This window comes from Lepus europaeus, chromosome 21 (genome assembly GCF_033115175.1).
Source record: "Lepus europaeus isolate LE1 chromosome 21, mLepTim1.pri, whole genome shotgun sequence".
NCBI lineage: Eukaryota > Metazoa > Chordata > Mammalia > Lagomorpha > Leporidae > Lepus > Lepus europaeus.
In genome coordinates this window covers 10,427,261-10,447,230 of record NC_084847.1, presented here as the reverse complement: position 1 = coordinate 10,447,230, position 19,970 = coordinate 10,427,261, and the positions used below count along the sequence as shown (strand labels likewise).

At 51.8% G+C, this 19,970-nt stretch overlaps 1 protein-coding gene across 2 annotated transcripts in view; it reads right to left on the bottom strand.

Moving 5' to 3' along the window:
- SHISA9 (shisa family member 9) overlaps nt 1-11,000 on the bottom strand; it is a 318,569-nt gene extending 307,569 nt beyond the window's left edge. For both annotated transcript variants that reach the window (XM_062180665.1, XM_062180666.1), the window contains exon 1: nt 10,438-11,000. In XM_062180665.1, the coding sequence (XP_062036649.1) occupies nt 10,438-11,000 (563 nt within the window). The remainder of the gene's footprint in view (nt 1-10,437) is intronic.
- Between the last annotated feature and the right edge of the window lie 8,970 nt (nt 11,001-19,970).

Sequence of the window (19,970 nt, the reverse complement as noted above, 5' to 3'; positions counted from 1 at the left end):
AAAGACCCTCAGGAGGACTCCTACCCCTTGCCGATGAGTGAACACAGGCACAGAGGTGGATCGGCATGCTCCAGGCCACACAGCCAGTAAGTAGTAGCGTAGGGCTTTGACCCAGAGTCTTTTTATTGGGGGAGGAAATGGGGACACTATTCGGCCTGTATCTGTGATCTCACAATGAGATAAAAACTCAGGAAAGAAGCTCAGTGTTTGCACATAGGACAGAGATAACTATCAAAACAGAGATCACACACTAAGGTCAGACCCTACCAACATTCTTTTTCCCTTTGCCCTCCATCTGGTGCTTATTCAGATATGTGAATATGCTTGAATGATGTCTAATATTGAAGTGTTGCCATATACATGTGTATCTTTTACATAAGCAGTGTTTTTACCTTAAGCTTCACTCTGTTCATCCCTTTGTTTGCAACACAAGAGCTGGGCCTATCACTGAATGGGAATCTCTTTCATCCCTTGGGACCACAGCATAGTGCATCATATGCAATCCCCACATCCCCCTGACCTGCAGGGATGATAATTCTCCATTTGAGGGTACTTCAAAAAGTACATGGAAATGGAATTAAAATTTAAGGTTGTTTTTGGCACAAAAAATTTTGAAACCCATGCATCGTTTGTTCATAATACACATTTCCCATGAACTTTATGAAGACCCCTTGCATGCTTGGAGAGCAGTGATTCTCACACCCTGGTCTGCCGACCAGTGGAGCAGCACTGGTATCAACTGGGAATTTGCAAAAATGCAAATTTTCACATCCATTTAGACAAGTCAGAAACTCCAGGGGCAGCCTCAGCAGGCTGCTTTCTCAGAGGCCTATGTGGGTCTGCTGCACAGTGTGAGGGCATGCTACGGCAGAAGAGCACCCAAACTGGAAGGGAAGGTTGATCATGGCACAACGGGACAGTAAGGCAAGAAACACCACTGATGAGCAGAAGTCTCAGCTATAACTCATTAAAAAGCTCACCAAGCAATAGTCCCATGTGAATTAGAGGGAAAGAGACAAGAGACTAACAACAGCTCTCATTCATTTGTTCATTCAACAAGCAATGTCCACCATGTGCTACGCACTATGCAAGGCTCTGGGGACACAACTGTGTCCCAGACAAGGTCTCTGCCTTCCTAGAACTTGGATTTTATAAGAGAATAAAAAACAGCCATGCTCAATAAACAAGGGCTTCAAATAAACTTTTTAAAAAGAGTAGCAGGATCAAAGGAGACTGGACTAAGCAGTATTTTTCATAACAGCCAAAATGTGGAGACAAGTCAAGTGTCCATCAACCAATGGATGCATACACAGAACATGGTCTAAGAAATGAAATATCAAAAACAGCCATGAAAAGGAAGGGAGCGATGATCCCTTCTAAACATGGATGACCTTTGGTAACATTATGAGTGGCAAAAGCAGCCAGCTATAAAAATTCACATATTATAGGATTCCATTTATATCAAATGTCCAGAACAGACAAATCCATAAAGATAGAAAGGAGATTCATGTCTGCCAAGGGATAGCATAGAGAAGGGGGAAAGGAAATTGACTGCAAATGGATATGGGGAATTTCTTTAAGAATGATAAAAACATTTTCAGAATTAAATAGTGGACTGGCAGTAAACAGTGATGATATGTGTGAATGCTGTGATTATCCTGAAAACCGCTGAATTCTACACTTGTTTAAGAATCCTAAATGGACAGAGAGAGACGCAGGGTATGGTCATGAAGAGGTGATGCCCAAGTTGATCCCTGAGTGACGAGAAGGGTTTGTTCACATGACGATGATGGAATTGTATTCCAGGCAGAGTACACAACAAGTGCAAAGGTCTTGGGGGCAGAACAAGGTCATGTACTTGCATAACAAGCAAGACTTCCACTAAAGTAGAACAGGGCAAATGAGGAAGAGAATGTTAGAAGGTGTGGGTTATCACGGCCTATTTTACAGAATCCAAAGCTGCCTATGGAAACCCAGCTCATCAGTGGAACTGAATGGACATGCAAACTTGAAAGTGTCTGAAATGAAAGTTCACATTTCTCCCTGCCTCTGTGTGATAAGCCACATTGGAAATTCAGAGACTTAAGGGAAGGAAAAATTGACAGAGGCCTTCCAAAACTAACTTGCCCAGTCACTTCCTAACAAGTTCTTCCTCCTGAGCTTTGCAGAATCCCCAAGTTGCAGTAAAATTGAATGGAAACTTTGTGCAGTTTTCTTGATAAAGGAGCCATAGCTTTCATCATAATCTCACAGGAGCCTTCCCAAAATTTTAAAATATTCAGGCTTTCAAGAAGATGGCAAATTGAGCAGGCATGATGGTCACTATGAACTTGGTCAGCTCTGCCATCTGCAGATCCCCAGGGCTGCCAAAAATCATGAAATTCCAGCCCAAAAGCTGACAGACACTTTTGCCTAGCGCTGCCATCCCCAGAAAACGCAGTGGAGACAAGGATTTGGAGAGAGCTCCATTTCCTGCCCAAGGAGTTGTCAATGTATGGCTTGTGCCGCTGTCACAGGGACAGAACATGTCTGAACAGGTGTTCTGGGTCATTGAAGTGAGGAATACACTTACTATGTGCACTGATGCCCAGAGTACCACGTCCTATGATGGGAATCAGAAACCCTGGACCAAGGAAGGTGACCTCCAGGGGCACCCTCTCTGGGTCTTGTTGCCTGTATTGAGGTTACGTGTGCCCCCAAAGAGGGTTCACAGATTATATCATCTACTCATGTCTACACTGTCACCAAGCAGCCTTGTGGCTTAAAACCCAGGCCCCCTAACAAAACCACATACTGAAGATAGTGCAACCACATGCGAACAACAGGATTGGCTCTGCTCTTCTCATCAGTAGCTTCCCACATGGTTAAAACAATGATGATCCACTCAGATCCAAACAAAGGCAGCCAAAAATAATCCAAAGTAGCATCAGGAATATTTAACATATAGATTTATTTATTAACAGTGAACTTCACTCAATGTACATCTTTTAAGATACTAGTTAATGACAGCATGAAATCATGACTAGCAACAAATTTTAAAACAATATTTCACCTTTAGCTCAAATTTCTGTTTTTATGGATGCTTTACAATGTACCTACTAATTTTTCACAGGTACATGCATATGCTTATAACTAAAAGAAATGTACAGATATGGGGTGAGTATGAAAAAAATTGACAATGAGGATGTGCCTCAAAATTCTGATGAATTAAGAAATTATGTGCAACAACTCAACAAATGCCCAAGGATCTGTGGCACACAGTTTCTCAAACTTGAATGCCCAGATTACCTGGGTACCTCATCAAAAGGCAGATCCTGATTCAGCGTAGTCAGGTGAGGCCACAGATGCTGCTCAAGTTGTCAGGCCACCCTCTGAACAGCAAGACCTGCAATGGTCAAGGCCAGGGTCACCTTGACCAGGCTATGCCCGGGTATTTGATCAAAGATTGCTCTGGGTAGCTCTGTGAGGGTATTCTTTGATGAGAGTAACATCCAATGGGTAGACTAGTAAAGCAGAGGACCTAATGCAAGTGGGCCTCTCATCATGTCACCTGGGCCCAAACAGGGCCAAAGACCGAGCCTTTCTGAGTAGCAGAGAACGCTGCCTGGCGGCCTTTGCACTGGGACAGTGACTCTCCCCGGTTCTACAGAAGTCATTCAGCCTGGAGCGGGGACATCAGCTCTGAAGACTCTGAACTTGCCAATTCCTTATAATAAATTTCTTTACATATTGGTTCTACTTCTTTAGAAAACCTTAGCCAAGATTGGGACCTTCCCCCAAGAAACTACACTTTTCTTTATAACTCCTTAACCCAGTTCAGAGCAATTCTGCTGAAATATTGTAATTTTTAATGTTGGAAATGATTAGACATGAGCAGGGCCATAAGGTTCAACTTAGCCTCCATTTTCTGGCACATGTCCTCATGTGTTTCCTGTCTCCAGGAGAACAAGAATTGCATCTTCATTATTCTCTGCTCTTTCACAGCTCCCGGCACAGTGTTGGACATAAAGTCAATGCTCAATAAATACCTATGCAATACAAGAATGAGTGAACGAGGCGATACTTTCTTACACCATGCAAGGGAGGATGTCAGAAACCAGAGCTCTTATGCATCAAGTACTAAACCAGGCTCTCTGGACACAGTTGTCACCCTGCATTCCTTGCTGTGAGCAACAATTGAAGAAGACAGATAATAAACTAGCAAATTTTAGACCATAATGCAAAATGAAATAGATAACATGGAGCGGTGAGCTGGTGTGTGTGTGTGTGTGTGTATGTGTGTAGGGCAGAGGAAATGAAGCCTGGGTGATCAAAGAAGGCCCCTCAGAGACGGTAACATCGGAGCTGATACCTAAATGGCAAAGACAGGCAGCCACGCAATCTCTGACGGAAGAGAATTTGAACCAAACACACCAGGCATCGCCGAGGCACAGACATAAAATGCTGCATCTTCATTCCAGTGGCTGAGCTAATACAAGACCTCGGTGTGGGCAAGCAGAGCTCTGAGTCCCAGATCTTCAAAACCTCTGAGGGTCCCAACGTCCAAACCACATTCTGATGTTCAAACACCTGAACGGGACTCCTGAGCTTTTCTTCTTGCAGAGAAGCACAACTGATGCAGAACGGGCGACGGGCATGTGGTTACACAGATGTAGACAGTGGCCAAAGCTCATCAAACTGCGGGCATTCCATTGTGTACGTTACACAATGAACAACAAAGTTGACTTTTAAAATGCAAGGACTTGGTACCCAAACAGTATAGCCTTCAAGGGGGGAGAGAAAAATAAAATTCAAGACTTCCCATGGTAAACAATGGTCAACAGTATATGGGTGCATGATTGGTTTCCCCAGCCCAGGAAGCTGGTAAACGTCTAGGATAACCAGAGACATGCAGGAAGGTGGGGACACTGCAGAGAAGTCCAAAGACGAGAGGAAGGGCAAAAGAAAGACACCATTTATCTGCAAACAACTCCAGCTTTGCTGAACTGTGTTTGGAAAACAAGACTTCATTCTCTGCAATTCGATGCTTGGATTTCCAATTCTGATTGCAGCTGGGCAAAATTCTGACACAGGTTCTCTACTGGCTTCAAGTGTAGAGAGCTTCGAACATGGGTTTCTGCCCCCAAGGTCATTTTCACCAATGCCTCCAGGAAGAGGTGTGGGCTCAAGCAGGAGCAGGTACACAAAATACTCTTCTTCATCTGCATTTCACAGTGGCTCCTTGAAGCAGGCCAGACGCACGTGCTGTTGTTTGCAGAGCACAAGCGCTTCTTTGGGATCTGAGAAGCCTGAAGTCCTGCAGGTTTTCACCCCAAGACCGCAGGTCCTGTGCCCTGCCTCGGCCTGTCTGGCTCCAAAGCCCAACTTTTCACTCACCGGGGCCTTGTTCGTCCTTGTGGAAAGCAATCCACGCCTCCGCACACGGCAGGTTATCCTAGCACCTACCTCAAAGGGAAGGGCATGAGACGAAATGGGAACTTCCACATGAAGTCTATGGCAAGACTGCAGAACCGGCAGGCTTCCTCCATGTCCCCTAGACCTACGGTCAGCAACGCACTGAACGCAGACACTCATGGACCTCCCCCTCCTGAATCACCCAGCCTCTCCAGTTCAGATTCAAGTGCAATCCAGAGAGGTGAGGAGACGTGGCCAGAGTCACACTGATAAACAAACACAGCAGGACTAGGGATGACCAGTGAGGTCCAGGCAACAGAACTCCTCCCCTCAGTAACACAAGGCTGGACATGTTCTAATAAGAGGCCAGACACGTTCTAATAAGGGTGGTGTTACAGAGTAAGAGCTGCCAGGCAGTGACCTTGAAACAGGGTCTACACTTACTGCTTTCCAAGCCTGGTCTTGGTGAACTCTCAATTTACAGGCAAGAACCTGAGACTCAGAGAGGGGAAGCAGCTTTCCCAAGGTCACACAGCGATCAAGTGACTGAGAGAAATCAAATCTCAGGCCATCTCACTGGAGCCCATGCTGTTCAGACCAGCCTGGCCAGTAACATCTCTTAGTGAAATAGGAGAGTAGAATGGTGGCTGAGATGAACCCAAGATCTCTCCAAAGGGAGCACCCATCACTCATCACAACCAGTAGTTCCGTTGTGAACAAGCAGCTACGGTGTTACCAGACCTACAGGATTCTCAAGAGAAGTCGGGTTGTCTGCATGTAATCTTCCAGTTTTAAATGTTGACAATTGATTGCAGCTTGGTTTTGAAACATCAACACAATGGAAAGTAAGGGGACTTCACAGCCAACACGATGGTGCCTTGACTGAATCCTAGCTTGGAAAACCAAGCCCCACAACATTTTTATAGGACTGGGAATGGTTAACCTGACTGGGTACTTGGTGATACCATGGAATTTGGGGGTTTGCTTCCCTCTAGTATGATGATGGAATTGTGTTCCGTGGGACAATATTTTTAGCAGACCCATGCTGAGCACTGCCTCCGGGTCAATGGCCTGTTTGTAACTTATTTTCAATGTTTCAGCTAAAAAAAAAAAAAAAAGGAAGAAAAGGAAGGAGGCAAAGAGGGATGGAGAGAGGAAGCGAGGAGGCAGGCTGGAAGAAGGGAGAGTAGCAAAGCCAATCTGACGAACCACCCATCACTGATCACTTAATCCATGGTTCTCAGTCACAGCCACCTTTGCCCCCAGATGACATCTGGCAATGTCTGGAGACGTTTTTCACCATCACAACCAAGCGTGGGGTGTGTCTGACCGGTATGTAGTGGGTAGAAGCCAGGGATGCCCCCCAACATCCTGCAATGCATGAGGCGGCCCCCTGACAAAGGATCTAGACACACGGGAGTCCACTTTCCTATTCTCCCCAATTTTCTGAATGTGTCAAATGCTTCCCCATAAAAAAATGGAGGCAGACATTAAAAGTGCATAATCAGAAACAGCTTGACTACCGGAGCCGGGCTGCATGGTCTGGTAACCAGTCTTGCCTACATGTTCAGTCTTTTCTTCCAACAAGCAGGGGTTGACTCCATACCAGTTAGGACAGCCCATCCCACATCTGAGCACCAGGGGTCCAGACCTAGCTCTGGCCCCCAATTCCAGGATCCTCCTACTGCAGACCCTGGCAAGAGGCAGGAAATGGCTCAGGTCATCGGGCCCCTGCCACACATGAGGGACACCTGGATTGAGTTCCTGAGTCCTGGCTTTGGCCCGGACCATTCCTGGTCATTGCAGGCATTTAGGTAATAAACCATGGGATGGGAGCCCTCTGCCTCTTAAAAAAGGAATGGAAGGAAAAAGCTGTTTAAAAAAAAAAAAAGGAAAAGAAAAGAAAAACAGTTCTTGAATAGGGATGCTGCTGCCGAGGCTAATAGGGTGGGTGGCTCTCACAAAATCTCACCCCAGCCTCCCTGTCCCCACCTTCCTGGAATTGCTGAATTTCTCCCAATCATCTCAGAAGGAAGCGAGCCATGCACCTGCTAACTCACATCTTGGAAGACTCTGATGGAAAACATAAGTCTAACTTGTCACCAGGGCCCAAGTTCACCCTGGGAAAATGGCAACCTGCTTTATGTCTTTAAGAAAAGGTACTCCGAGACAAGTGGAGGAGCAACCCCAGCTTAGGATCCCTCGCAGCCGCAGACAAAAATAAAGACGCGGCAGCCGGCAGATGAGTGTCACCTGGAAGCTACGCTACCTTGCCACAGGCCCTCAGATGGTCGACCTGCGTCCCTCGGCACTGTCAGACAGAAGCTAAGGAGCCAAGTGCCACGGCGGGGACCCCACACGATTAACTGCAGAATGAGCTCCTGATGTGCTCGGAGGTGACCTGGGGCAACCCCAGCAGCACAGACAGGTTACCCAGGGGGAGAGAAACAAGCCACGCAATGCAAGCAATGGCCCCTTTCCTTTCTCTGCAAGATAGTCCCAAGCCCAGTGCTCCCCCAAATGTGGGCTGCTTTTTCTCGGAGCCATCCAGGGAGGTTGTTAACAGCAGGATGGTGGGGAACCACCCCAACCTATGGCTTCAGAATCTCTGTGGATAGAACTCAAGCGTCTGCATTCTTAGGACCTCCGCTGCCCCCAGATTCCCATGCTCACTTGATTTGAAAACATCTGCCCTTGGTACAGCTGAAACCAGGAGACAAGAAGTTGCACGATCTTCTAACTGTAGGACCGTGGGCAACCCACCATACCTGAGCCATGGTTTTCTCACAGGTAAGTGGGAATTAAAACAGCACCTGGCTCATAAGGTCCCTGTAAAAACTACATGAGTATTTACACACACACACACAGTCCAGGGCCTGAGATGCAGGCCTGTGTTTCGAGGTTATCAGTTCCTTAACAGTGACTGGCTCAACATAAGAATCACCTGGAGTGCTTTTAAAGGAAAATATGCTAGGCCCCACAGTAGAGATTCCAAAGTCTAATGTGGACCCCTGGTCACAGGTCAGTACGTATGTATGTATATATGTAGTTATTTATTTTTGCCTATTTTGAAAAGCACCCCAGGTAATCATCAACAGCAGCCAGGGTTGAACACCATACCTAGAAAGCTGCCAGCAAAGAGCAACAATCCCCCTTTGCACCCGGCTCTGGAACGCCCCAGGTGCACTCGGGGCAGCTAAGCAACCCCTACACTCAGCCTCCAATCAAAGCTCCCCTGGCACCTGCAGAGGCATGGGGCTGCAGCCCTTGGCTGGAGTCACCCCCCAGAGCCGCAAGGTGGCAGGACCAGCAAGTCGGGCCCCTGCTGGGCCTTTGGTTACCTGGGAAGGAGCTCAGATCCAAGACCGTGTGAAGCCACTTCCAGCCGCCCACCCCGGATGTTAGCCCCTCCCTTCCCCGGAGGGCTCCTTTAAGAGCCAGTTTGGAGGGAAAGGCTCCATAGAGATTTCTGCAGTTCAGGGGAATCTGCAAAGCTGCCTACCTGGCTCTCAGAAATCTGTGCTACCCAGGCGGCACCCTTTGCCGCAGTCCTGCACACATTTCTTCCTCTCACCTCCACGGGGACCGGGAGAATCAATAGGGCCTGGCCTGACAGCAAGGGAGTGAAATAACCCGGCAGGTGGGCAGGTGGGCAGGGGGGCAGGTTGGGCTGCTGACGGGGCACCTGGGGTAGGAGGGGGAACCGCAAGAGGGGGGCGGGGCCAAGGCTGAACTCCGCTGCTAGCTGGGGGCTTCTTGGCTCCCCTCCCGGCTTATGTCACTGTCTGAAAACCTCACCATCCCCTCGCACCTCCCTGCTGACCCGAACCCAGAACTTCACCTCCTACCCCCAAATCCCTCCCCTCTGGAGAAAAAAAAAAAATCATTGGATACTCTGCGTATAAATAGAAAATAATTACTAGTGAGGTGGTGATGTTCCTTCGCCTATTTTTGGTGGGTCTCTTTGTTAAAATCTTGCAGGCAGCAGGCACACGGAGCGCGTGCACAGACACGCGCGCGCACACAGGCCCCCGGCGGGGTGTAGGGGTGCTGGGGAGGGGAGGTGTTAGCGACCTGGCTTCCCGGACGCCGAAAGGGGACAGCTAAATGTCGCGCCCGGCCCTCCAGCGAGCGTTCACGGGCCGCGACTGCACACCGACCCCTCGCCTCCCCCCACCCACCCTGGCCCGAGGGTTGCAAGTTCACGGCTGCCTCCTCCGCCTCCAAAGTTACTGAGTTGTGCGAATCCATTTAGACACTTTGGAAAACACACGCAAAAGGCAAATAGCTCCATTAATCCCCAAATGCCTTCCCCCATCTGCTGCGCCTTGCCGAGCTGGGACTTGCATAATGCATCAGGCACATAGCAAAGTTGACGAATCAGGGTGCTTGCGGGGTGAAGGCTCTCGGGGAGGGGGCTCGGGCCCCCCGGAGGCCACGCCGGCCAGGCCGAGGGAGCGGCGTGGAGGTGCTTACAAGCAGAAAGCTGCAAGGAGGGTGACACAGGCGGGGGCAGCCCAGATCCCCATTCGGGGACCGGGAAGCTGTGGGATGGCCAGGCGGGCGCGCCAAGCTGGGCTTTTGTTCTCCCCCCACCCCCACCCCGCCCCCACCCGGCCTCACCGCGGCGAGTACGAGTTGCAGGCGGCACTCACTCCCCGCCCCCCCCAACCTCGCTCATACACGCGCGCGCGGGCTCGCACACGCCCCCCTTCCCTCTGGGGCTCGCCTGCCCCTGTTTACCTGGAATCCGAAGGGTGTCAAGGACCCCCCCTCCCCAAAACCCAAGATTCAAGGGGCTCCCAGGCCGCGCGACTCAGGTCCGCTTCCGCCTGCGGTCGGAGGGCGAGGGGGCAGAGGCCCCCTGCGCACACCTGTGCGGAACCCAGCGCCCCTTGGCCGCGCTGCAAGCCCAAGTTGGCTTCCGGGGAGACAGCCCCCGGCGGAGAAGCTGGGGCCCGCGCCACTGTCTGGGGGACGTTGGGGAGGGGAGAGCGGGGAGGGCGAGGCCCCGAGGGGAGGGCGGAGGGGGGGGCAGCCCACCTGGACATGTGCTCCCTCTGGGGCCGGTGCGCCTTCTCCAGCCCCAGTTTGGTGAAGATGCCCACCAGCACCATGACAGCCACCACCCCGCAGATGATGTAGACGATCAGGTTGGTCTTGTCCTTGGTGGGGTCGTGCAGGGGGTCGTCCTTGCGCGCCGGGGGCTTGCCGGTGTTGAGCCAGAGCGGCGTGTCGTAGTTGGTGCAGGTGCTCTGGTTCAGCCGCCGCTTCTTAAACGTGCAGCAGAACCGGAAGCCACAAGTCCCGCAGCAGAAGATGAAGTCGCCCGAGCTGCAGTTGAACGGCGGGTCCCACTGGCCCATGACATCGAAGTAGCCGCGGCAGAAGTCCGGCGTGGGCGCCCGGGTCGGGGGCGCGTCCGAGACCCCCGCGCCCTCGCCGGCCTCTCCCGAGGCGGCCCCGGAGCGGTTGCCCCCCGTCAGCACCAGCACGCCGCCCAGTTGCGCCAGCTGCCCGTGCCCCGCTCGCTCCTGCGCCCGGCACACGCGGGCGCACAGCTCGGTGAGGAAGCAGCCGAGCAGCAGCCGGAGGACGCGGCGCATCGTGTCTCCCAGCCCGGGCTCGGCCGCTCGGCCGCCGCTGGAGCCGCTGCAGCCGCCTCTGGAGGCGCGGCCGAAGCTGCCGAGGCTGCTGCCGGGGGCTGCGAGCCGCCGCGGGCCGCACATGCAGGGAGCGGCGCGGGGCGCTCGGCTCAGCCCGCGTTCGCCTCCAGCGCGCCGCGCGCCGAGGGGGCCGGCCGAGGAGGAAGGAGCGCGCGGGGCCGGGCGGGGGGAGGACGAGCGGGGGCAAGCGCGGGGTGCAGGTCCGGCGGCCCCCGGGGGAGGCGCGGGCCGAGAAGCGGGAGCGTCCGTCTGTCCGCGCCTCCCCGCAGCCGCCCGCTCCGGACTCGCCGCGCGGCGGCCGCTCGCAGGATCCCTCTCACCTCGCCGGCTCGCCAAGTGCGCCGGAGAGAGCGAAGCGACACTTGTGGAATGAAGGGAGCTGGGCAGGCGGGAGGGGGAGGGGCGGGGGAGGGAGAGGGGGGGCGGGCAGAGGAGGCGCGGGTTGGGGTGGGGGGGCGGGCGCGAGCTGGAGAGGGGCGGGGGCGCGGGGAGAGGTGACTCGGGCGGGCGGGGAGGAGCGAGCTAGGCAGCCGCCGCGGCTGGAGGAGCCGCTCGGCTTTCCCGGCAGGTGGAGGACGCCGGCGGGACCTCCCGCGCCCTCTCTGGTCGGGAGGCGCGGCTCGGACCTGTCCAGGGCGCAGAGGCGGCTCCGCCCGTGGCTCGTTCGGGGCGGGGTGCGTGCGCAGGAGCTGCGGCCGGAATCTGCCCACCGGGGAAGAAGGCGCGACTCCGAGAGGCAGGGGCTCACTAGATGGCTTTCGCTCCGAGACACGCTGGGCGCAGTCTCCGCATCACCCTTCCCCCGGCCCCCGGCTGCGCCCTCCAGCCTCGCGCGCGACCCGGATGGCTCAGCTCCCCGGGCCGAGGCGAGGACCCAAGGCTGAGCCGACCAGGAGGGGTGGCAAGCAGCTAGGTATGAACTAGTCAAAGAAGCCCCGGCGGTAGGCAGGGGCCGCGGACGGAGCCGAGGCACGGGCAGGTCCCGGAAGATCTTTCCTTGGAACTCCCCCGGCCCCCGGCACCTGCCGCTTTCCGCCCCGCGCCGCCCCCGCGGCGTTCTCGGAGCTCCACGGGAGGGCAGACCGCGGCGCAGCGCAAGGCCTGGGCGCCCAGCCTCAGCCTCCCTCCCGGACCTGGAGCCCGGGCATCGGTCTCCGGAGCCAGCTGGCCCCTGTCCCCAAGGAGGCCCCCCCGGACATTCTCACCGGGCGCCGCGGAGCTCAGCGCGGCTTCCTGGGCTTGCAGCCTCCGGTCTCCCCTTGGCGTCTCCAAATCTGCCCCTCTCTCTGCTGGCAGATTCCGGCCATCCGTCGGCCCTCTCCCACTTCTCCCACTTCTTCCTCTCCTCGGCTTGAATTTGAATCCAGGAGCCCCCAAAACAGAATTTGCACCAAAGCTGCTACACCAGATTTAGATCTCCACACGCCCAGGCGTTTTTGTTTTTTAATTACATTAACCAAGTATACACTTTGCAGTCGGCTAGGCGGTTTGCAAGGAAACAGTGCTTTCTGCCCACCCCCACCCCCCAATGTGGCTGCAGCCAAGGACTCCTGGGGGTGCTTTTAAAGAATTGAGGGGTTGGGCTGGATATTAGGGTCTCCTTGGTTGAAAAGGCGTGGGAGGACTGACTGGGGCTTGTTTGGGTAGTGGCTTTAAGAAAGGGCTTGCAGACACACAGGAGGGCAATGTTGAGAGAGCTTGCCCCCGACTGTGCCAGCCCCTGGAAGACTTGCTGTATGGAGAGATGTCTTCTGTGCCATCCCCACCTGGGGAAGAGGTGTGATTGTTTCATCGGAATTCACCAGGTTCATTAGAATACGATCCCCAAAATAGGACGGTGTGGTATGTCTGTCATGACTGGCAGCCCACGCCCACTGCAGCCCTCGGAATCCTACCGACTCCAGCCTTGGTGTGTGAGAGCTAATGATAGCTGACATTTATTCCGGGCTTGTAGCATACCCACTAAGCCTGCTTTTTCTAAAATCACCTCCTCACGGAAGCTCAGAGCAGTGCCTAGCGTGCAGCAGACAATCTGGAAACATTTGCTGAGCCACTGAGTGACGGATCTCATTTAACTCTCTCTTGTGTTAGATAATATTCCCAAGCTCACACAGGAGCAGAAGAGACCAAAACCCAAAGCAATTAAACTGGTTGCAGACCATGGCTCGGTGAGTGCGCTGGGGCTGGCATTTGACCCGAGACGTTGGATTCTTGAGCTTGCATCCTGGACATTGTATGTCACACGTTCCTAAAATAGGCTCCCCAACCCTTTGTCCACCTGACACTGCACTGTGTATGTGAGACTGGTGTCTGTCCCCCACCTTCGGATGCAAACGGCAGGGAGCTTTGACTGTCATGGTGAGCACTTGGAAAATATGTATGGGCTGTATTCATTAGTTCTGATCTTTTTATGCAAGACTGTCTTAAACAGGGAGAGGAGAAGAGCACCCCGAATGGGTGACAGAGTTTGTGCTATGGTGACTGCTACAAAAAGGGCTAAGGAGCTCTCTCCACTGGGATTCAGCAGGCTCTCTGGGGTCCAGCAAGCTAAGGCTTCGAGAAGTGAAGGGCTTTTGTCCAGCCAGTGATAAAGTCTGAGCTGGATGCAGACTGCCAGACTCCTAACCCAGAGCTCACCTGTCACCCGTCCACCCCACACCTCTCCCTGCTACTTCCCAGCAAGCAGCCAGGCGGAGCTGAGCACAGGACCTGGCGGGGGGGGAGGGGGGGGGTGAGCCCAGACACCTTCCTGCAGGACTGGGTGCTTTTAAAGCATTTCTCTTTGTATTCACACCTTAGAGAAAAGACGCTCATCTGGACAGAAAAGTCCGTCTCCGAATCTGTCAGAGAGCGCCTGTTGCCAGGACATTCGACCCTGTCCTCGGAGCAGGCTCACTCTGGCGGCTGCTCCTGGCTTTAATTAACAGAGACTGCCCCCTGTTTGTGACGCTCAGAGTGCAAGGATTGTGCTTCAGAGAGGCAGAGGGATCTACCCTGCCAAGGACTCCAAACTTGAAGCCACCAATGCCCTTGACTTTCTCCCAAAATCACGTTCCTTCCCTGTCTGCTGTGCGGCTGCTGCCCCCCTAGACCGTGGCCCCAGACTCTTTCCCAAACCTTTGAAAAATATTTAGAAAAGGAAACAATCATCTTGGTTCCTTTCACTCTTCAAAAAGTCCGTTTCCTCTAGGAACGTCAAGTCAGTGAGTGTAGTCCCTACCTGCTGTTTGGAGCACGTGACAGAGAAGGTATTGCTTCCAGGGCTCCCCGGGGAGGGAATGGTCATGCTACCTAATTGAAACACCTGGCAAGTTCATGGAAGACAAATCATCACCAAATGCCCCCCCACCACCATGACCCACATGGATTCATGCAAATATGTTGAAATTAAAATGCATCTCTTAATGAAAGTGCCTTCTATGAAAGATGATGGCATTATTATTTACAACACAGGCACTTTTAATATGTAAAGAAGAATCTCATTTGCTCTCGCCTTAATTATGTCAGACTGCTGTACACACGGCAGCAAAATGGTACTCCCCGACAATTTAGGGACAAGAGCCACGGGACAAAGGCTGTTTGCTTAGCAGGATGTTGCTGCTCAGGTCCGTGGGCAACACAACAAATTAAATGACTCGTGCCATGGCCCAAGCCCAGACAAGTTGTTTGTGGTGTTTGTTCACTGTCCTCATCAGGTGGCTTCTAGGGTTGCAAGGAGGTTTCTAAGCAGCTGTTAGCCTGAAAGGGAGAGGGAGTGGGAACAGAAGCGACATGGAGGTAGCCCCTTGCCAGTCTCCAGCAACATGGTGGCAGGGTACGTCCTATTCTCTCGTTCTGAAAAGGTAAGGGGAGGCTTTTAAAAGAAGTAAAGTGCATCTGAAGAGTGGTTCCCCAGACTGCTGGTGGGACAGGAGAGGGTTCTGGTGGTACCCCCTACAAGAGACATTCTTGTGATGATAGTTTTATATGTATTGCAATCCAAGAAAAAATAATACGCCAACCATTGGTTCATAACTGTTTAAGCGGAGTCAATTATTTGAAGTATATCAATTAAGGTCAATTGAAGAAAAATAAATACATTATAGTATTTGCAAATAAATATGAATAAAGAAGAGACTAGGAAGGATCTGGTGCTCAAGGTGAGGACCACGGCTTTGCTGTCCGGCCCACTGCTCCACCTTGGGGCTGGACAATGTGGGTGCAAGCCATCCTGATGTCCAGCAGCACCCCAGACTCTACCCACTGGTTGCCAGTAGCACCCCCAAGTTGTGATGAACAAAACTGTTCACAGTCATTGCCAAATGTCCCCCTGGCTTGGGGGTGGGAGACAGGTGGCTAAATCGCCCAGGAACCCCTCCATCATGCCTGTGATTAAACCCTGCATCCCTCTCATGGAAGATCTGTGACGTGGCATCAATCACTTCATCTCTCAGAACCTCAGCTTCCTCCTCCATAAAATGGGTCTCAGAATGGCACCCATGTCCCCAGGAAGGCCACCACTGTCCCCAGGAAGGCCACAAATGTGTTCTACTTTACATAAAGTGCTTGACCAGCTGAAGGGACCCCCAGCAGTGCTTAATAAATGGTCACTCTCACAGCATAGACCTGAAGGGCCACCAGGTGTCAGGCACAAAGTCCCTGCTCTCCGGGACTCCAGAATTTCTGCAGAGTCAGAATATAGCAGCTGAGCAGGCTCCGTGGGCGTGAGGGTCCTCACAGTCCTAAAGGGCTCCAGATCAACCGGGCCCCACGCTTGGTTTCACTGTCCTCATCTTGAAATTCTGAATAATTTTTGGACAAGGAGCCCTGTGTTCTCCCTTCACACTGGGCCCCACCAGTGACTGCAGTGGTCCAGGAATCTGGCGCAGAAGAGGGTGTTCAGCTTAGCCTGTATGGGACAGGAGGGCTTCTTGGGATGGCCACATTGGATCAGTCAACAGTTAAATGTCGGGGCAGGCATTTGGCCCTGCAGTTAAGGCACCGTCCCAAAGGCAGCATCCCAGATCTGAGAGCCTGGGTTTGAGTCCCGGTTCCATTCCCATTTCCGGCTCCTGCTAATGTGCACCCTGGGAGGCTCAAGTACTTATGTCCCTGCCACCCACGTGGGAGACCCTGATGTACTTCCTGGATTCCAGCTTCAACCTGGCCCTGCCCAACTGTGGTAGACATTCAGGGAGTGAACCAATGGGAGCTGTTATTCTCTTTTCCCCTCTCCCTCTCTCTTCCTCTCTCCCCCCACACCCCCTATCTTTCTGCCTTTCAAATAAATAACTTTTTTAAATAAATATTTTTTAATTTAATTTTTAAAATTTTTTAATTTTTAAATAAAAATTTTTTCAAATAAACTTTTTTTAAAAAAGTTAAATATCAACATTCTCAGAATCAAAGCAGGAAGAATTTTAGTAGATACTCTTCAAAAATAATCTCGGATACTAGTCCGCAGAACATACGGATATGTGCTGATATTTTCACTAGTCCATAGAAAATCGGGGGAAAATAAGGCTGATGAAATATATTCAGTGAACACCACTTTTTGGTTGTTGTGCATTATATTCATACTATAATTCACTTTCTTCCTGAAGTAATATTGGTGTTAGCAGACGTTAGTTTGGTGTTTATCAAGGATTTTGTGCTAGGGGAATGGTATGCATATTTTTTTTCCTTTGGGAGGATTGGAAAACCTGATCACTGGGATTAAACTTTTGGTCAGTTTATTATAGGTGAAATCAGAGTCTGGGCCACTAATTTAAGAGCCTCAGCGTAGCTTTGCTCACAAGGAGTGAGTTGAAGCAGTTATCCAAATAATTTAAGTCCCTACAGTGTCTCATGAAACCAACATTGTCCTGGGGGTCCTGTGTTTTTCAGCTTGCTGTACTGATGAAACTAACTAAGTGTAGCCCCAGGAATCAGCTGAAACAAATTAAAACCCCACAGCTGTTTTCTATCCAGAGCTCTTCCCTCGGCTCCAAATCCTGTATACATAACAAGCGTCCATTCCTGCCAAGGGACAAACCACTCAAAACTTAGTGGTTTAATGCAACAACTTTTTTTTTTTGCGTTTTTTCTTTTTATTTTTTTAACAATGCAACAACTTTTACCAACCAGTCGCTCTGGGGGAGAGCGACTTCAGCTGGTCTCGGCTGAGTGGCTCCCTGCTCTCTAGTGGGCTCTCCCATGAATTAGCTGTCACCTGCCAGGTCGGTTGGGTGTTGGTTGGTGTGGGATGGGCTTCAGCTGGGGTAGCTGTGCTCCGTGAGGCCACTCGCTTCCCCTCGAGGTGACCCAGGCTGTCTCTACCTGGTGGCTGGGCAGGTTCTAAGGAAGGAAGAGAAAGCGCTGTGAGTCCTACTGAGGCCCACGTTCGGGAAGGGTCCCTCTCATTTCTATTGTGTTCTGTTTGGCAAAGCAAAACATGAAGCACGCCCTGATTCAAGGGCTGGAGAAACACTTCCTCGCTCGGTAGAAAAAGGCGCATGCGCAAGAGGGTATGTGGATGACTTTTGGTATCAAATCCCTAAGAGAGTGAGAATCATATCACCAAGATATCCCACCTACCAATGTCCAAGAAGTTACTGTAGGACCCTCGCCAGCAAGGGTCCAACGCAGTCACGACACGGTCACTGTTCATCGGTTCTCAAGGAACTTTTACTTGTGGGGGCAGAAGGAAAGCAGGAAGAGGAGAAAAGAAGAGGAGCCAGAGGAGCCGGAGGAGCCGGAGGGGCCGGAGGGGCCGGAGGGGCGGGGGGGGGGGGGGGGGCCGCGGGGGGCCGCGGGGGGGGGGGGGGCCGCGGGGGGCCGCGGGGGCCCGCCCAGATCCCAATGTCCCTTTATGCTGATATCGTCCAATCAGATGAAAGGGCGCGTACAGCCTCAGGTCAAAAGTTCATCGTACAGCCTCAGGTCAAAAGTTCATCTGTTTCACCTGGTTCTTCCTAGTTGTTTATGCAGAGTCCATTCTGTTTGATCTGTTTCACCTGGTTGTTTTCGTAGGCCTTGTAGTCCACCGATTGCTGCAAACTATGTAGATGAGGAGGTTCCCACAGGTGGCCAGCCTGCGGTTCCCCACAGTTACTACAAATAAATTCTACAGCCAAAGAAGTGAGTCACATAGAACTCCATAAGCTGTGTTTTCCCCTATAAACTCAGAACAACCCTTGTGCATTTGAAAGTTCAGGGACCAAGATCCAGCCACGTGTCCAAGCCACTAAACTGGGAGATTTCTGATGCTGTATGGTGTCTCAACTCCTGTATCCCATCTGTCACCAAGTCCTATCAATTCTCCCTCTAAAGATATAATATATACGGAGATACATATGGTTTCATCAATATATGCATCTCCATATATAAAATTATCCTCAAGATATAGTTTTTAAAAGGCAAAAATAGTAATGCAATACTTCAAGTCTATAGACTATCTCCATAAAGACACTGCAGGCAGCAATAGCCTCTAAGGATAGGAACTGCAGCGGGAGGGAGAATCACTCTTCCCTGTGCAATTCCATATTCTGGTTCTTTTTTAACCATCTGTATTATTTAACTACTTCAGAAAAGCAACTAGCTACTGGGGTTTTCGTTTTGTTTTATAATTTGGATCAATTTATTTGAGAGGCAGAGAAAGAGACCAAGAAGGATAGACAGATGGATACGGAGCTTCCATCTGCTGGTGCACTCGCCAAAAGCCCACAAAACCAGGGCTGAGCCCAGCTGAAGCCAGGAACCCAATCCAGGTCTTCCACGTGGGCAGCAGGGACCAACTCTTGGAGGCCACACCTGCTGTCTTCCAGGGTCTGGGTTAGCAGGAAGCTGGAGTTAGGAGCCAGGGGGGAGCGGCAAGCCCAGGTACTGTGATGTGGGATGCAGGCATCTTAGCCGCTAGGATAAACACCTGCCCACTACTAGTGAATTTAAAAAAAAAAAAAAAGAAAAAGAGAAGGAGGAATGAAGGGACTGTAAGTGCAGAGACAAGAACGCAGCGTGGACTGACAGCAGCAGCTGCAGCAGTCCGAGTTCCATTCCCAGTTCGACCATCGACAGAACCCTGGCCTGGACCAAATCATGTCCCTTCTCTCGATCTCAGTTTTTCACCTGTAAGGTAGATCACAGAGGGGCTGGCACTGTGGTGTAGTAAGCTAAGCCTCGGCCTGCAGTGCCGGCATCCTGTATGGGCGCTGGTTCGTGTCCCAGCTGCTTCTCTTCTGATCCAGCTCGCTGCTATGGCCTGGGAAAGCAGTAGATGATGGCCCAAGTCCTTGGCCCCTGCACCCACGAGGGAAACCCAGCTCGATACTTGGGGAGTGAACCAGTGGGTTTACCTTAGTCTCTGTCTCTCCCTCTCTCTCTAGCTCTACCTCTCAAATAAATAAATAAATCTTTTAAAAATAGATCACAGAACCAAGAGGATCACTAAGGCCCCAATTCTGAAAGTCACGGGTGACATACAGCAACAGAACTGATTGCGTGGGTAGCCATGATGACCCTGGCTTCCCACAGCTGTGTAGCAGTGTAGGATTCTCTGCAATAGAAAATGGCTTTATTAGAGTCAGCTTTGGAATCTGGTGCCTTTCGGGACATAAAATGAACCGCAAATGTTAGGAAGTCGGTTGGAATGAAGATGATCTTTCCAATGCGTCCCATTGGGGAGCTCGGCCCATTTCTTGATTCTCTCTCTGGGAAAAGCGCCTGCCCTTCCCTGACACCACGCCCATCACTTGTAACAGCGCCACTCAGAGGAGGCAGATGGGAGGGCACCAGCCTTGCATTTCCTCTCAAGAACACAGACTAGGAAACACTGAGATGGGGGTGGGGGGGTGAAGTCAGCTTCCACTCACGCTAGGAACCAGGCTGAGACTTGCTGGAGGGCAGACATGGCCACAGCCTTGTTCACGGCCCTGTGCCCAGGGCCTGCCACCA